At 35.5% G+C, this 17,693-nt stretch overlaps 1 protein-coding gene across 1 annotated transcript; it reads right to left on the bottom strand.

Annotated features, from left to right (window-relative positions):
- Positions 1 to 508: 508 nt before the first annotated feature.
- LOC145603152 (kinesin-like protein KIN-14B) lies at positions 509 to 16,291 on the bottom strand. Its single transcript, XM_081659280.1, has 23 exons — positions 16,031 to 16,291; positions 14,933 to 15,056; positions 14,519 to 14,605; positions 14,178 to 14,348; positions 13,985 to 14,091; positions 12,909 to 13,040; positions 12,634 to 12,812; positions 11,922 to 12,083; positions 11,600 to 11,691; positions 10,741 to 10,892; positions 10,446 to 10,619; positions 9,229 to 9,375; positions 7,869 to 8,039; positions 6,877 to 6,948; positions 5,535 to 5,590; positions 5,069 to 5,294; positions 3,804 to 3,995; positions 3,451 to 3,663; positions 2,887 to 3,237; positions 2,460 to 2,558; positions 1,876 to 2,016; positions 1,626 to 1,784; positions 509 to 1,175 (listed from the first exon to the last, which is right to left on the bottom strand). The coding sequence occupies exons 1-23, from the start codon at positions 16,229 to 16,231 to the stop codon at positions 726 to 728; spliced, it is 3,858 nt and encodes a 1,285-aa protein (XP_081515406.1). The 5' UTR covers positions 16,232 to 16,291; the 3' UTR covers positions 509 to 725.
- Positions 16,292 to 17,693: the final 1,402 nt, after the last annotated feature.

Below are 17,693 nucleotides of genomic sequence, written 5' to 3'. Positions count from 1 at the left end.
ATCCTCCTCCCACACTTTGATACTAATGATGCGCAATTGCGCATTGCACATACCAAACACCCATAGTATTTTTCAATGGTGTGGTGTGTATGACTCCTAGGCTGGGCTAAGAAGGTTAATGTGACATCACCTGGCAGAAATGATTAAAGTGATACTTTATACGAAGTATAACATTACAACCTCAACCTAAAGTGATACTTTACACGAAGTATAACATTACAACCTCAAGACTCTTCATCTGTGCAAGAATAATATCTTAATTATAAGCTTAGATGGTGTATTGGTGTTACACTTAACCAAAAATATATATTAGATGTATCCATAATAGGCAGCAAGACCTGCCATTGATGGTATTCAGCGAAGGATTGATAGATATGTATATATACTCCGCATGAATACAGGTGGATGACATAGTTCATCAATCAAAAACTCTTGCATGCCCCCGGGTGTACCTAAACAATGTAAAGACTGCTGTAAATCAGCCCTTCACATCTGCCAACTTCTCAAATTCTCAGCAATGGGTGATTTCATTAACAATGAAGAATTGTACAAAATTTACACATAATTCCGTAGTGTATCAAAAAGAAATCCCCTAGATAATATACACACAAGGGTGACAAATAAAGAGATTTTCATCAAAAAGAAAGGAAGACCGGAAGAAAGTGGACTAATAATACATACAACACAAACTAATGGAGTTGCATATGGATCATTGGATGTACCCATTACTTCACATCCTTCAAAATGCCCCCTTTTTCCAGCTCATTGACAAGATCTCTCAGGGCAGGAACTTTCATTGCCAGAGTTCTATACAGTCGGGAATACCGAGCTCTTGTGCCATCAGCAGTTCTTGCTAAGGCAAGCAAACTAAGAGCCTCTGGAAGTTCAGAGAATAAATTTTTCATCTCCTCCAGTGTCATATTTTCCAAAACTGTTGGTCTTGGAACAACTCTCACAATTTCACCACCTTTAGGTTCCTGAACCTTAGCCTCCGCTTTGACCACCAATTCTGAATTTGAGTTGGCTCCACATTTGATAATAAATGGGGTTGTGGAGCCGGTGTTGAATTGTAAAACATTCCACTGTGATACATCAGTTTCAGTAGCATAACCGAAATTAGACGATGGTACATGAGCATGGGAAGTTTGGAAACGGTCATCTTCTTCAGCAGCAGACTGAGCAGTTTTTGCCAACAATTAATACTCAGTATTCAGTAGTTCAAATAAGCAAATATAATCAAACTAAGAATTCTTATACGTACATAAAAAATAAAAAAATAAAAATTACGAATGATTTAAGTGATCCTATAATTTCTTATACGTATATCAGATCAGATTTTTTAAAACAAGATCCTGATAACTCAATACATGCCATGCCACCCAGTACTTCAAACTAAGTTAGTAAAACGACAAAACTCAAGATGAGCAACAAAACTAGATGATAAAGCAGACTGCTACATAACGTAAGACTGCAACTGAAATAAAAGGGTATCCACTTCATCTGCTATAGCCAATTATCATTAAATATCATAAACCCAGCCAATAGAACCAAAAAACAAAATGTGAAAGAATGACAGTAATCATGAAAGAAAACAATCCTTCCAAGTAGGTAAAGAGAGCGACTACCTCTACAATTGAACGAGCCTCAGCAATTTGCCTTTGTGCACACGGATGATCAATCTCAAGAAGTGAGGGCATTTGTTCAGCAAGTTCATCCAGAGAAGAAAGCATTGCTCTTTTCTTATTTTTACTCAAAGAGTTTATGGAGGCTTGTCTTGTAATATCCTATAAATGCGTTTGTATTCAGTCATTAATCATCTGGGAAATGTGGGTGATCAATCTATCGATAAAGAAACAATATGAACAAAAACCCAACCTTGACTTGCGTCAATATGCCATCAAGGGAAATGAGGGATGCAAGTCTTGCATCTTCAGCTGCAGTAGAAGGATTAGGTATTGGCAAGCCACCACCTTCCAGTGTCAGAAGAGCTGATTCGCCTTTCATTTGTTGCAATATCTGAAAGGGAATGGAAATATTGGAAAACCAATCATTCATGTCTTGTACAAGCAACAAGGGGTAGCTAAATAGTAAATATTGCCTACATAATTTAAATGCTCTCTCATTAAAAGACTCTCGTATGGCAACGATGCAACCCCTGTGCTCAAGTAGTTAAAAAGTCTTTCGATAAGCTAAGATATATAACTGCAAAACATTAATGATAGATATCTGACATGGAACCGTAGGTAATGCCCTATTCTAGCCCCAACCCAACAAAACAAGAGACCCCTTAAATGTACTAGCAGCTGGTTCAACTCTTACATTTTATCACAAGAGTACAAAGGAGTGCAACTATGCAAGCCTGAGTAACTTTAAGTTCCCACCAACAAAAAAAATGAGGAATGAGCAAAATGAGAAAATGAGCAAAATCATGATAGCAAAACTTTAGCACATGTTTATACCTTCCGCCTTTTGTGATCAACAGACTCAAGAGCAGAACGTAGTTTTGCCACAGTAGCTGGATCTTCTGCTGCTTCCATAGCCAACGTGCCAGCAATATCCTGATAGAGTATGCACAGTTTTAGATTTTAATGTGTATGTGCTATCAGAATCTACTACAGCTTGCCTACTACATACACTTAGTACTCCCTCCGTCCCTAACTGATAGCCCAATGTCCCTCATTTCACTTAATCAAGTGCTGTATTGAGTGATTAAAAAGTTGTCCATTTTCACGTGGGATAACAAATAAAGTAGAGACTAGAGAGAGGTAACTATAATTACAAAGGAATAATCTGTGGGGGACAATTCAATAAGGGAAATGGGGCAATCTTTAGGGGCAGATGAAGTATAAAGAAATAGGGTGTCCTATGGCTATATGCGATATATACCTTCAAGTGCTGCAGCTGAGATGTGTAAACCCGTTTTGTGTACTCAGATAGAAGTTGACCAAGAGCATCAGTACTGGGAGGCTGAGCAGCACCAAGTCCAGCCATCCAACCATCCATAATTGCAGTTGAGAGGAGCTCTAATTGGCCAGTATTACCGGCTATTGCATCATCACTTGTAACTGAAAGAAAATCAAAGTTCTCAGCCAACCATGATCTAATCTGACGCTGTAGTTCTCCAGCTGGTGTATGAACAAAGAGAGCAGCAAGAGCCTTATTCCCAACAGCAAAGCTTTTGGCCTCCTCTGTCATCTCTCGGAGTTTTCCACCAGTTACATGTTGCCTCCAAGTTTCCTGCAAAACAGTAATTGAATTAACATATTCCTTCATGGAACATTTTCCAACAAAAACAAAACCAAAGCAATAGCATTTATGTATATGCTGCACTTGTATTGCAGTCAGTAAACGCACAAGATTATAATTTAGCATCTTGATTGTCAAAGAATTAGCTTACTCAGAAAATGAAAAAATACACAAATTATATGCATATCATATGAACATGCCAACCTCATCAATACCCCGCAACTTCAAAACCACAGATGAAAATTTAGACTTCTTTTCCTGCTTTATATTCACTCTGAAACCTTGGATTTGTCCCTCAACCAGAGAATTTCTAGGGCTCAAATCATATGCAGGAGATCTTCCAGGGCTGTTTGCACGACTAGAGCTCCTACTTCTTCCATTAGAGGCTCTCTCTAGAAAACGATCAACTGGAGCAACCTTTAGAAGAAAACAATCAACCACATAAGCTTCTATATATTATTAAATATAAATTTGAAAAGGAAAAAAATAGAAGCAGTAAATATACAATTTTTCCCATATTTACAAATTACAAAGTATAAAGAGAGCAACATTTCTACCTTGATAGATTGCAGCTCTGGAGATCTAGAAATCAAAGATCTTATGTACAATATCCTCACACGAGATACGAGCATAGTGTCCATCACCCTCTTTGGCTCCATCTTACGGATAAATGAGAAGACAGCATCTCTAATCTCTGCAAGTATTTCATGCTCTCTAGAGGCACCAGCTTTTATAACAGCTGCAAGAACCTGAATTGCAGATAGATTAAATTGGTTAAATTATATCTAAGGATTTCCATCTATATACCCATACCCATCTATGTAACATAATTAGGTCGGTCCTTCAGCAGACTTTATGTCAGATAAAGTCAGAGGAAGGAAGCAAATCTTGAAACATAAATGAGATGTGAAGAGCAAGACACCTGAATACTTAAACCCCAACATTGATACGCGACACACTCAGAATATTGGTAACATCAGAATTCAGAAGCAAATTCACAGACTGACAGAAGCATCATATTTTTTTTAAGTCCTGGCTTTATTTGTGGGAGGGACCTTTATACATCTATGTGTCTATTTATTGGGTTGCTGTTCAAGGTAATACCAACCTTATCCATAGAATTACAGTATAAAATAATTTAGACAGGAAATGCATTTGCTATTGTCATCAATCAGCTCAGATTAGTGACCAAAACAAAGAGATATGAGGACTGGAAAGAAAGATTAAGGGAGGAAGAAGAGAGATTAAGGAAGTGCAACTAAAGATATAACTAAACAATGCTAAGATTACTACAGCCTTACCAATCTTTCCAGAGGAACAGCACTCTCTCAAAACTACAGATTCTATATATAGATCTTTCCCGCTTTTAACTAACAGTCTTCCCCTATAAGCTACTAGACAACTTTTGTAACCCAACTTCCTAACTTGCCCTTCTCCCTAAACATCAATTAATAGCAGCTTAACTCCTTCACGTTGTCAGTTGTTATTTTTCTAAAATTGTATAAAGGCGGGTGTAAGTGTGTAACCTAGGATAATTAAAAAAAAGAGACCGAATGAGATCCTGGTTAAGTGGTATACTGGTTAACTGGTATAGGGCCAACAACAAGAAGATATATCTAGCATCAGGATAAGACTAACTACGTGTTACACTAACAATGGAATTAAATTTCTTTTCCTTGGAGTTGGGTAATATTCCATAATAATTTAATTTCACATAGCAAGTCAATATTGATCAGCTTCAAATAGAGTGAAAATTTAAACAGAGCCTAGCAAAAGAACCACAAGATATCTGCAAGAACCACGAGAATTTCCTTGATCATACCAGCATCAGAAGTTTATTTGCACCATCTGAAATAGCAGCCAGGCCCTCATACTGTTCAGGGTCAAAGTCATTCAAGGCGGCAGTTAGATATTCTCCAGCTGGGGTGGTTTTTGCTAATTCATTCCCTGCCGGCTTGACCAAAGCAACTGCCATTTCCCCCTTACCACCGGCTGTTGATCCAGAAACCACTTGAGTAGAATTTCCAGTGCTGTTACTAGTATTGTTCCTGGCCACATGCCAAAATAAAGAATCATTTCACACGTGGAATGAAAGAACAAGTAAAATCAGAAAACCACCACCCTGTTACCCACCCTATCCAACCAAAGAGATCTCACATACACAGATGACAGACCAAAGAAAAAAAGAAAATAAAAAAATAAAAAGAAAAAAAAAAAAAAAAAGAAAGGAAAAAAATAAAAAATAAATAAAAAGAAAAGTTACTAGTATTGATGTGCAAGAAAGGTACCTGGCCAAGTCCTGGTTCTGGACATTAGATTCTCGTCTAGATAATGGACTAGACACCTGGAGTAGTGCAGTATAGGAGGTCAGCATGCAGGTAACGAAATACGGCAGTCACAAAACATAATTCATAAAATCCTCGACTTTGGATTGCAATTTGAGAAGAAAAGGATGCAAAGAGCCAATATTGCTCTCTTCCATAAAGTCGATGGATTCTGAACATGTTAGGAGGTATGACATTTTAAGAGGTTCCTCAAGAGAACAAATGAATAAAAACAATATTATAACAGCATTATTGGCAGCTGATTTCAAAACAGCCTGAATCCAAATATGCGTTTAGCATGCAATTTGTTGTGTTTTTTAAGATCAGAAAGATGACAAATAGAAAGAGTGAGACGTTGCGTTACAAATCAAGTCAGATTTCTCAGCTAATATATGTAGCCAACAGTTCAGTAAAATTTAAGTAGTAATAAGAAGAAAATTAGAAAAATTTAGGGAAAAACTTGTATTGGATGTTCAGTTGAATCAAACTACAAGTACCAACTCTATGAGAGGTGGATTCCCACTAAATAGTTTCTCACACTACATTCAGCGTGAAATCCCTCTACATGTACTTCCACTACATGAACTACTCCACTGCTGTGCAGCACAATATTCTTTGTTACCAAGCATATTATCCAAAACCATCACTTTTTTTCCCATAACAAACTACACTGACAGCAAAAAAATCTTTTATAAATTTCCACTCCAATCCCTAGAGTATCTTCTGGAATAAGTGAGTACCACAGGAGGTTAAGAAAGATACATAGCTAGTTATCACCCTACTCAATTTTTCTATGAAGTTGCAAATCATACAATTCTTATAAGAATATTAGTCATTTTGCAACCATGATGTTTCAATGATGTGTTATCTAAAAAGAAAATGAAATACTTCATCACATTCATATTTTCAAAAACATTTTTTTTTCTAGTCTTGTTTCATTGTCAAACTACAACTATCAAAGAAAGACTTACATTTTTTTTAACTATTTTTGGCCAAAAGGGCTAATATTATACCTAATACATGTAGTCTTCTACATCAAAATTATCTTGGCATATTCCTAAAATATGACAACACAATTGGGACAGAGTAATAAAATGGGAAGAGTGAACAAAATGCAGTAAGTCTTTCCAACTTGAAAGCAGGGAAGCTTTATATTAACTGATGACATGAACATTCCACTAGCAATAACAGAATCATGAAATAAAAAGAAAACTCACAGCATTTATGCATGTGTGTGTGTGTATGCATAGCTATATGTAAATATGGGTCTATGATTTTTGCCAAAAATAAATGTTAGTTGATCTACCTGGGAGGATCCAACCGAAGCCGCTTTTCCCGTTAATTTGTCAAATAATTTCTCATTTTCTTCATGCAACCTCTGTCAGGGAAACATAACAGATTTAAATCTCGGGGTAAAAAAAGGTTAAAACTTCAACAACAAAAATCCCAAAAAGAATACAAGTTCAAGTCAACTTTTCTCACAAGATACATGATCTCTTACAGCAAGATTCGGAAAGGCTAATTAACTTTAAAAGGAACCGAAATACCAAAAAGGAAGGTATGCTAGAGGTGGTAACAAAGATGGTGACAACTAGACCTGGTTATTGGGCAAGTCAGGTCAGGGTTGATGTGGGTCAATTGCAGGTTAGGTCAAAGAGGCCCGCAATTTATAGGGCCAATAATGGGTCGGGCCAAAGCGGGTCGCAGGTCGACGATGGCATGCCAACAAACTATCAATTAATATAAATATTGGACAAAGACATTATTAAGTATATATGAATACGAAGATATCTATGTAATTTTTTTGCATTATCTATTTACTTTATCTATAAATTGGACAAACATTTTAGCCCTATATTGGCCCTATCCAGTAAGGGTCATGTCCATTAAGAGCCCTTTAAACTTGGGCCTAACCTATTATCATTGGGATACCCTACCCAATAACCAGGTCTAGTGACAACTCACAGTAAACAGTCATCAGAGAAACATGAACTGATGAACCAAATTCTGCAAGAGTTGTAATCTCAAAGGTGTATCCTAATTCTACAGATTTTGAAGGAAAATTATGGAGGAAAGCAAGCTAAAAGGAAAACTGAATATTTTTACATGCAATACTCAGTAGACGTAAATTTACCCCCCCTCCCCCCCCCCCCCCCACCCCCCTCCAAAAAAAAAAAAAACATTTTTTATATCAATATTTTAAACTGTAATCAACGCTGAGACAAAAGAGTTCATAGGAAAACTAGAAGCAGAAGATAATTTTTGATTCTATGTTTGACAGAAGGAAATGCAGCAGACCTCAATCAAGGCATCTCTTTTCAGGAGTTCTTCTTCAAGCTTCTTTGTAACAGCCGATGAATCCACATCATCCTCTGCAGCCTTGAGATTTAACTCAGGCACACTCCCTGATCTACTTTCAGCAGAACGAAGGGCCTCATTTAGCTGTTGTTCTAAGCTCCCAATTTTAGCCTAAAGATAAAAATATAGTTGGAGTAATATTATGATTTCAGAAATAAAAAAATTGTTGTGTTAAACCTCAAAAGTCAAAAGCATTATTTAAACAAAAATTGTAAAGTTATTATAACTCTTGTAAGTGACTGCTTTCATGGCAGAAATCTTCATTCTACCCCATTTTTTTATTATGCGATAACAAACACTAGAAATGTAGAGGAGGAAAGATAGGAGTGTGAATTTTTGTGCAGGTCTTCTATCACTAATGCTTCGGGAAAAATATGGACATGAATATGCATGAAAATGACCATAATCTCCAAAGAGCAATAATTCACATGCAAATAGTTCAAGAAACCAACTTAAAGAGAAATATAGTTGGACATGAATATGCACGAAAATGACTATAATTTCCAAAGACCAATGATTCACATGCAAGCAATACACCATGAAGCTCATATGTATGGTCTGCATATCAATGAGCTAATTTATAAAGAGCACGTGATGAGCTATGAATACTAGACTATTTCTGCATTTTCCAGAAGAAAATAAAATTGCATGAGCTAGGATCATGACAGAGGAAATGAGGAACATATAAAGTTAACAGAAGGAAGCCCAGACAACAACTATCAATTTTTCCTCAACCCCACCAAACATACAAGCCTCTTGATGGTATGCTTCTGACCAATGTCTGCAACAGACCATCACTATCAACCAACGATCATACTCTAACCATCCTTCCTAGGACCACATATCTTTTCCCTATTTTCTAAACTTTATAAAGATTTACACTATCCTATCCCAAAAGACACATATCAGTGGTCTTTCGCGCTTTCTTGAGCTACGGAAATAAATGAGGCAACAATGACAAGCATATCAGCAAGTAGCAGAGAGGGCTAAAAGATGATCGGCGCCAAAATATAGTCCATCCAATGGGTACTGATTCTTAGCTGAGACAGGCAAGTTTTTCAACTCTAAAGCTGCTTCCAAGCTACCAAGAAGGGAAAAGAAAGTTCAATCACCAAGAATTTATATTTCATAGTTTGTCTCATAACTAAAATTACCCACAGCTGCCTAATGTAAATCCTCTTAAAAGACAGCCAGAATCAAGGAATCTTTTGGTGCTGCCAAAACAGGATACAATATTTGCTAATATAATCCTGAATGCAGGTGAGGAAGCTGACAAGTAACAGTATCAAATAGCACACACCTGCAGGCTCTGAATTGTTGTATCTCTTTCTTTTATTTGCAACTTTTGTTCCTGCTCTACTTGCAATAATTGAGCAACTTGATTCCTTAGTTGAGCATTCTGGTCTTTCTCAATTTTATGCTTGTCAGCAAGCATTATATTTTCCGCCTGCACCATAGGATAAGAATCAAAATCTCAGAAAGAGTGTGGAAATGAAAGCATAAGCTCAATACAAATAATTTAATACAAATTTAATTCAATCTGCAATATTGTCCCCCCCCCCCCCCCCCTCTCTTCTTAATTGCCATTTGAATGTTATGGCAAAAGCACTCACGACAGTCTTAATCAGGGAAAAGCTAAAAACAACAGAGGCTTCAGAAGTTCAGAGAGCATCCAAGCCATCTGCAAAGTAGAATAGTGCAGTAAAAGACACTACAAAAGGCTAACTAACAGGCATACGGCCTGGCCTGGAATAATATCGAAATGCCTATGAAAGATGGTAAAACTAGTTAACGAGCGGAATTATCTTTGAAAAATAAATGAACTAGAGTCCATTAAGCAAATCTCAAGACTCAACTAACTCGCACAAACTAAGAGCCATCTAGGTATACTACGTCAAGTCATGTCAATTTTTGCAACTAGAAAGCAGGAAAGCAAGGACAATTTCAAGTGACAGAAGTAAAGGCCCAAATATTTCAGGCAGCATGCCATTCGACATGACTGAAGGACCCTGGACAAGCCTGCATATGATCAGCTACAATCTGACAAAATAGCAGATACATTGCCTAATATATTGGTAACACATTTTTTCATTGCCTAATGTGTAATTAAGGGAAGAATGGTTCCTTACTGTTGTGACACAGAACAAGGAATAAAAAAAACTGTTGGCAGATCCACAATAAAACAAGCAGAAAAAAAAAAAAAAAAAAAAAAAAAAAGAGAGGGACATAATAGGATGAAGCAGGGGCACCTAACATTAGGAATGCATTTAAGATCAAGTAATATAAGTAGCCTGATCATGACTTGATCAATAGACACAGACATCCATAAATTTGTGGATTGTTGACAATCAACGAAAACCAAAATCTAATGTGAGATCAATTGATTCAAATCTAATGAAAAACAGTTGTTAAAATGCTGACTCGATAAAACTTATCATGAATGCTGCAAGAACCCTACATCAATAACTAAGCAATTATGAGCCCCAAAAAGAAATTAGTAAATTTAGGAGACAAGACCTTCAAATCTGACTGTAATGTAAATGAAACTTTCCAAGCTTTCTGAACTTCATTAAATAGGAGGAGACATTGATCATCTGCTTCTTTGACTGCTTGTTGTAAACTCATAATTTCTTCCTTCATATCAATAGTTTCCTTTTCTTTTTCATAAAGCTCTTTACGTGCATCATTAGCCTACAAGCATTCCAAATACCACAAATTACAAAGAGAAAAACATCTCTTATAACAAAAGACTAGCATAAGCTCATCAAATAGTGTGGTTTGTAAAACTAATACAAATCACAATTGAACTCACAATGTCTTTCCATTTCTTTATAGTATCTCTATTTCCAAGGCTTAAAACAGCACTTCGGGCTCTGGAAGAGAAGTTGAGGGATGATAAAGTTTCAGGCAAATTAGAAACATCTGGACATATATTGACAATCATTAAGGTTTTGGAGCTTCCACCTACAGAAAATTGAATGTCAACTATTACAATCAAATTCATAAAATGCGAACTTCAAGAAAGTTAAAATTCATGAATAATGGCCATTGAGTCTAAATATTTAATGCAATAAAACTCCAGGCAGATACTGAAAAGATAAAAGATCAGTCAAATCTGAATAGGTGATTATGAAATTTACAATTGGACTCTCTCATTTCCTCTTCCTAAACACTAACTTTTGACTTTCTTTGGTGCAAACTAAGCAAAATATACAATAATGAACTATTCTTATCTTAAAGCTGATAAAAAAAAGAAGTATCTTTAATAGTCAGACAATGTTTGACCATTATTTTTGCATTGTTGAAAGCTTGATATCTTATCCACAGACACTAGTTCAAACCTCAAAATCAGAGATCCCTGTACATCTGAGAACAAAATTATAGTCAAATTTCATGAACTAGATCCACAAAGGTCAATAACATGGATTGGAGGGAGTAATAGGATTTAAATCAAGGATACACCACTAAAGTAATTTCACTACAATTTACTTTAGTAAAACACAAATACAAATATGAAACATCTTAAAGCTTCTTGGACATCCTAAAGGCTACAAGTGATGGATGCCAAATAAGGAAGATGATACAGAAAGGAATAAGCAGGATTAAATTATTTAGGTAGAAGTTAGCATTAAAGTCCCTTCAATTCAAATGATAAGTTCTCCAACACTCACCTATTGAGTCAGCAAGGAGTTTGGTAAGAAGAGAATTTTCATACGGGACATCGTCTTTCTTTGATGTCAAAGATGACAAAACATCTCCCAATCTGTAAAGTAAACATCAATCAGCAAGAAGTTTAAGTTATTAAAGACACCACCAATTTCTGCATTTCAGAAGCCAAAATACACCCATACAAAATGGCTTGTCAATAAGAAAGAACTAAAATAACAATTTTGGAGTCTCAACATTATGAAGCTTACAAGGGGCAGTTTGTTGAACAATAACATCAAGAACAAAATCGTTAAAAATTAATTTGCCAGAGAAGAGACGACTCACGCTGAAAGGGAATGCATAGCATGCAGTTGTTCAGTAACACGCTCACCAGACTCATTGTCTGTACTCAAGCACTCGCTACCAGCTAAGTCAACCAGTGAAAGTTTGCTGTATAAGTTCTCTCCGGTAATTGCATTGTTATAATATATATGTATGGTCACAATCCTGGGAATAACCACCAAGACAGTAATTCAAGTCAATGAGTAATAATTCAAATTGTAAAACTCGTCTCAAACAGATGTATAATATAAAATTTCAGCTTCAGAAAAGGTTTAAACATTTGGAGCCCACAACTTTATTGAAACCACTTTATGCATTCAAGAAGGAAATCACACAATGGCAGAGTTTCAAAGCATAAATTCAAGATTCCTACAGTAGGCTAGTCAATTCCAAGTTTGTATTTTATCTGTAATGAGTGATGACCACTGCAATCAAAGAATTGATAAACAGCTGAGATCACAAGCCAAAGAGTTTATACACTCATTATGTGCCAAATACAGTGGTTAACACTCCATAGATGAAAAATAGTTGTCAAAGAAAGGCGAAAGGAACTGTCAATATGCCTTGTCATGGCCCACGAGAGAGTGAAAGGCAGGCAAAATAATCAGTTAAGAGTACAATAGCAACTGAAAAGCATGACATGCACAGCAAAAAAATATGGATATTTAGACCAGAAATGAGAGTTCAATTAGATATGTTAGATTTAGAACCATACAGATGAGAAACGTTGAACTTCTGTGCATCGGGGCCCCGACTCTGCAGAGCTGCTTTTAATACTCTGGAGAACTCTAATGGATTGTCGACTTTCTCCAACACAAGTTCTATAAATGAACCTGGTGATCCCATTCTAAGTTTCAGTGAACTCTTTCCTGATGCTGCAAGCAGATCCTTCACCTATGATACCCATTAAACAGGGATTCAGACTTCTAATATCTCAAGACATACAAATCAATATATGGCTATCAGAAAGCCATAAGCACAAGCACATACCTGCTCATTGTAAAGCTCAAAAACAGTGACTGAAAAACTGAATCGTGAAGTAGTAGTGCTCTCTGAGTTAGATAAATCAAACAATTCTTCAAAACATCGAACGTATAAACCACGGTCATGGCTAGATCCTTCCTGTATCATATTCAAATATAGTCAAATCAAGATGCCAGCAGTGCTATATTATTTTTTTTAAATTAAAATTAAAAATAAAAAGAGGGGGGGGGGAATACGATTTCCTTAAAATACAAACACACAAATTAAAATTTGCACTCAAATTGTTACAAATTGATGGAGGAGGGACAGAGAGGATCAAATAGACACCTCAGCTGAGTACTTTTCTTCCAACAAGCACATAATTGGTCAAACTGCAGCTCAGAATATGTAGCATAAGCATATTATGTAACATAACTAACTTTGCAAAAAGCAATCAAGTTTTCAGGTACCTTAGGAATTGCAGGTAATTTAAAACATAAAAACTTAAAGCTATACCAAAGAATACTTAGGAGAGTCTATAATAGCAACATATTACAGAAACAATCACTTAATCACTTTCTACTGTAGCACTGTAGCAATGGTTGACTGGTTTCACATTTAAGGATTTTTTAACTCCATACCAGTAACAAGAAGCACATTGGTTGTGATGACAATTGACAGTAACAAACTACCTTATTAGTCAATGAGCCTAAATTATAGCTATATTACTCCAGCAGACTTTTTTTTAAGTGTATGTGCATGTGTGTGTGTGTTTATAACTAAGCAACTGAGAGAAAGGTAACTTAAGCTATTTACTTTTACTCCAAGCAAAGTAGAAAGGAAGTAAAGAAAAATTCAAGAGGTTCTGCTACAAATGTGGTAACAAATAGCTATATAACCCAGTGATAACATAGGAATGACGTCTGATACTCATTGTTCATGACTCAAAACAGTTTAAGTACAATTTCCAACAAGAGGTGAATGCTAACAGCATGAGCAGTATTACACATAGGGAAATCTACATAATTATATATTTTTTGTTTTAACATTCAACGACGCATGTAAACAGAAAAACAGATGACTGAGGAGGATGTGAAACAAACCATAGTATAAGTTTTCCCGGAATGAGTTTGCCCATAAGCAAAAACAGATACATTGTAGCCATCCAATGCAGACTGTACAAATGGCTGAACATCAGTGAAGACTTCAGCTGCACTCAAAAAATTAAAATCATTCAGACACTTAAAAACATGACTCCAACCTGATTTAAACTGAACAAGAATATATTGAACTTACATTGCCCTACATGAGGACCATACACCCGGTCAAGTTCAAAATCCTTTTTAGGATTGCTCAATGTCTCATCATCCGTATTAACACGGACAGTGTATTCATCAGGATATTCAACAATAGACAAGCCTTCATTTTCAAATAGTGGTCTTGTACGACAAAATAACTTTATATTTCCTGCATTTAGCAGTCCCTGTTAATAACTAACTAAAAGTTGATAGCCTGGTTATACTTTGCCAGTACAAATTAACAAGCCTAAACAGTTCTGTGACCATAAACTCTGAAAGGTGACATGCAAACGAGGAAGACCATGTCAGTGACGGATAACTCACAGAGATTATGAGTACCTTTGGCTGTCAATAAGTCATTGAACAACCTTTTCTTCTCGCTTATCAAAGGAGTAATTCTTGCCTCCGCTTCAAGGGCAGCCTGATCTGAGGTGGAAAAAAGCTTAAAATTATTCAAATCCACTAGCTCTTATGAATCAAGTCTTATATAATAGAAGACTCTGCAGACTTATAACCAACATCTGAGAAGAAAATCAAGTTGACTCATGGATATATCCAGCACAAAGGCCGCAAACATGAAAACATCCTTTGATCATTAAACAAGTAACCTGTTGACTCATGTTGCATTACCAAGTTATGTGCTTAAAACAAATTACAAGACGCACATGTGATCGCCAAAGAGAAGTCAGACAATACAAAATCCCTTACTAGCTCAAAGTCAACAAAAGTTGCTATGACTAAAACTTTACTCACCCAGTTTACGGGTTTGATCAGCGAGTGCTCCCACATACCGCGTAATTCGATCAAGCTTAGCAATAGAATACTCTTGGAGATCACTGGCCTCTTGTCTCAAGACTGCATAATCTTCTTTTGCAAACTGCCAACACATTTTTTAGTTAGATATGCAAAACTGATAACAAATGATATATAATTGTTGATTTATTTACAGAAAAGGACTAAAGTATAGAATGAGAGAACAGTAAAATAAGTCATAGAGTCCGCCAGCTAAAGCTCTACAAAACAATTGCACCAGAGGCTAAAAAGAACGAAAATTTAAAAATTTGAGAAATAAAGTCATCCCATCTCAAATGAGATTTCAGAGGAAGAATGTCAGCACAATTGTGTCATTTGTGTGCATGTGTCATCATGCAAGCATCAATTCTATGGAGATACTCTGTATATGGTATGTACATATATTTGGTGAGTTATCATCTTCATTGCCAAACTTGTCAAATTCTAAGAGCTTTTCTTCACATTTTCTGCCCACAGATTAATCAAGATTATCGACTTTCATATAACAAAATCCAAGCAACCAAAACGCCAACCATCACAAATTCACAATACATTTATAGGCCCTTGTTCAACTTTGCCCATCTAATTTACACTTCGAACCAAAAACATTCCCGATAAGGATAAGTTAATTAACTCCATCCAACTTCTAATACACAACCATATTGGTAGCTACTCCACATTGCAAGTTTGCAACCAAAACTCCTAAGCTAAAAACTCCAAGCAACCCAAACATTATACATCACTAAACTACACATTACTATAAATTTTTCGAACCTCGAAAACTCGATTCCAACCTCGTCACATTGGCAATAGCACAGCTCCCATAACTTCCAAATTAGTATAAATTCCAAATTTCAATCAACTAAATGCTGATAAATAATTCCATACCACAAATACTACTTCGTATAAATTAAAATTTTACTCCAAAGACAAATTATCTGAAACATTAAACTCAAAACATTTTCAGCAAAACTGGGCATAAAATCAAAACCAAAACAAATAAATAACAAACACAAATTCAAATTAAAATACGAAATTAAACATAAAAAGCAACAAAACCTTGAGTTTCTCTTCAAGTTTCCTAACTTTGGAGACCACAGAATACTTAGAAAGTTCAGAAGGCGGCAAAATCGAAGAAGAAATGGAGTATCGTCTTCCCAATGACGCCGGTTTACTCTGATGATCGGAAACATCAAACGACGGCGTTTTCTTAGGTTCGAAACCTTTAACATCCCAACTCCATCGACTTTTATCCGCCATTAAAGCTTCAGACCAAGCTTAAAACCCTAGAATTCTGACGAATTGCTTCGAAATTGGTGAAATTTTCTCTCTCCTTTATCAGCCAGTGGTGGTAGAGAGAGAAAGTGTTAATACTGTTCTTCTTCAGTTTTCTCTCTCCTCTACTTCCAGCTTTTTGTTTGTGTAATAAATTTTATTTTTATTTTTATTTTTTGGGATTTTTTTATTTTTATTTTTCCCTCTTTTGGACAAAGTAGAACCAGGGAAACGAATTCAATTTTCAAAAACGAAAGAGGGGTGGCTGGGTGGGGTCAAAACGGTGTCGTGTAATATATTTTGATTTTTTTTTTTTTGAAAGCAACAATATATTTTGTTTTTTTAGATAAGGAAATGGTTTGTTTTTTAGTTGCTCGAAATCTTTTACAGGCTACGGAGTAATATGTTTTTTATTTAAAATTAGTGAGTAGTTCGGATGTTGTCTCGAATTATTATTTTTATATTTGTACAATTTTTTATTTTCAAGAGTATAGTATAGTTTGTATAATGTGTGTCTTCAATACTTTGTAGTAAAATATTATTTATTGTGCATGAGTAAAGCATAATTGATAATTAATCTAACGGTAAAAATGACTTTTCTTCTAAGATGTAAGGTGTTGAGTGGATGACGTGGCATGATAAAAAAAATTGAGTAAGTGACATGGCGAGATGAAAGGATTTACATGACATGTAGACTTTTTTAAAAACGCTTTTTAATATAATATAGATTTTTAATTTTATAACCTCGTGATTGTGAGATATAAGCGCAAAATATTACAGAGTACTCCGTTTGCTTATCAAGTCTTAGTCGACGTAGTAACGACGTTTAATATTGCTACGTGGAATTTTGATTCTCATGGAAAATGTATGCGCTTTGTATAAACTCACGCTTCGCTATCAAAAATGCGGTCTCTATTTGTTTTTCTTGTTTAAATAAAAACTAAAAAAGGAAAAAAAAAAAATAGATGACCTGGGTAAGACGGCACGTGAGTGGTTACAGAAAGAGTTGGGTGTTCTTGTTGTCGGAGGAACTAGGAAAGTTAGATTTTGTGTTGACTTGGGCTTGTATCTGTCAACTTGGGCTTGGGTTTTAGGCCCAACATTTTGCTGATACTTTAGATACTTGATATCAATATTCCTTTATTTGGATTTGGGTTTTGACTTTAAAGTTTAAAAAGATTGTAGCCCAACCTTGAAGTTTGAAAAACTAAGGCCCTGTTTGATTCACCTTAATTTTGCTGAACTTAAATTATTTTATATTGAATTGAACTTATTTTTACTGAATTGAACTTAATTTTACTAAACTGAAATTATTTTTACTGAACTGAAATTATTTTTACTGATTTTCTATTATAATTCTTCTTTAAGAAAACTGAATTTTACTGAACTGAACTTATTTTTACTGAACTGAAATTAATTTTACTGAACTGAAATTAGTTTTACTGAT

Source organism: Chenopodium album, chromosome 21, assembly GCF_948465745.1.
Source record: "Chenopodium album chromosome 21, dcCheAlbu1.1, whole genome shotgun sequence".
In the NCBI taxonomy this organism is placed as follows: Eukaryota; Viridiplantae; Streptophyta; class Magnoliopsida; order Caryophyllales; family Amaranthaceae; genus Chenopodium; species Chenopodium album.
The sequence above is the reverse complement of the archived record's forward strand: the minus strand, read 5'-3'. Positions and strand labels throughout refer to the sequence as shown.

Bases quoted from the DNA above. Each gene is read 5' to 3' on its own strand.
- LOC145603152 (XM_081659280.1), bottom strand. From the start codon at position 16,231: ATGGCGGATAAAAGTCGATGGAGTTGGGATGTTAAAGGTTTCGAACCT. The intron at 5,591-6,876 runs GTAGATCAACTA...GCACTACTCCAG, and splicing joins CTTCGGTTGGATCCTCCCAG to GTGTCTAGTCCATTATCTAG. The intron at 3,664-3,803 runs GTAGAAATGTTG...TTTCTTCTAAAG, and splicing joins CAGAGCTGCAATCTATCAAG to GTTGCTCCAGTTGATCGTTT.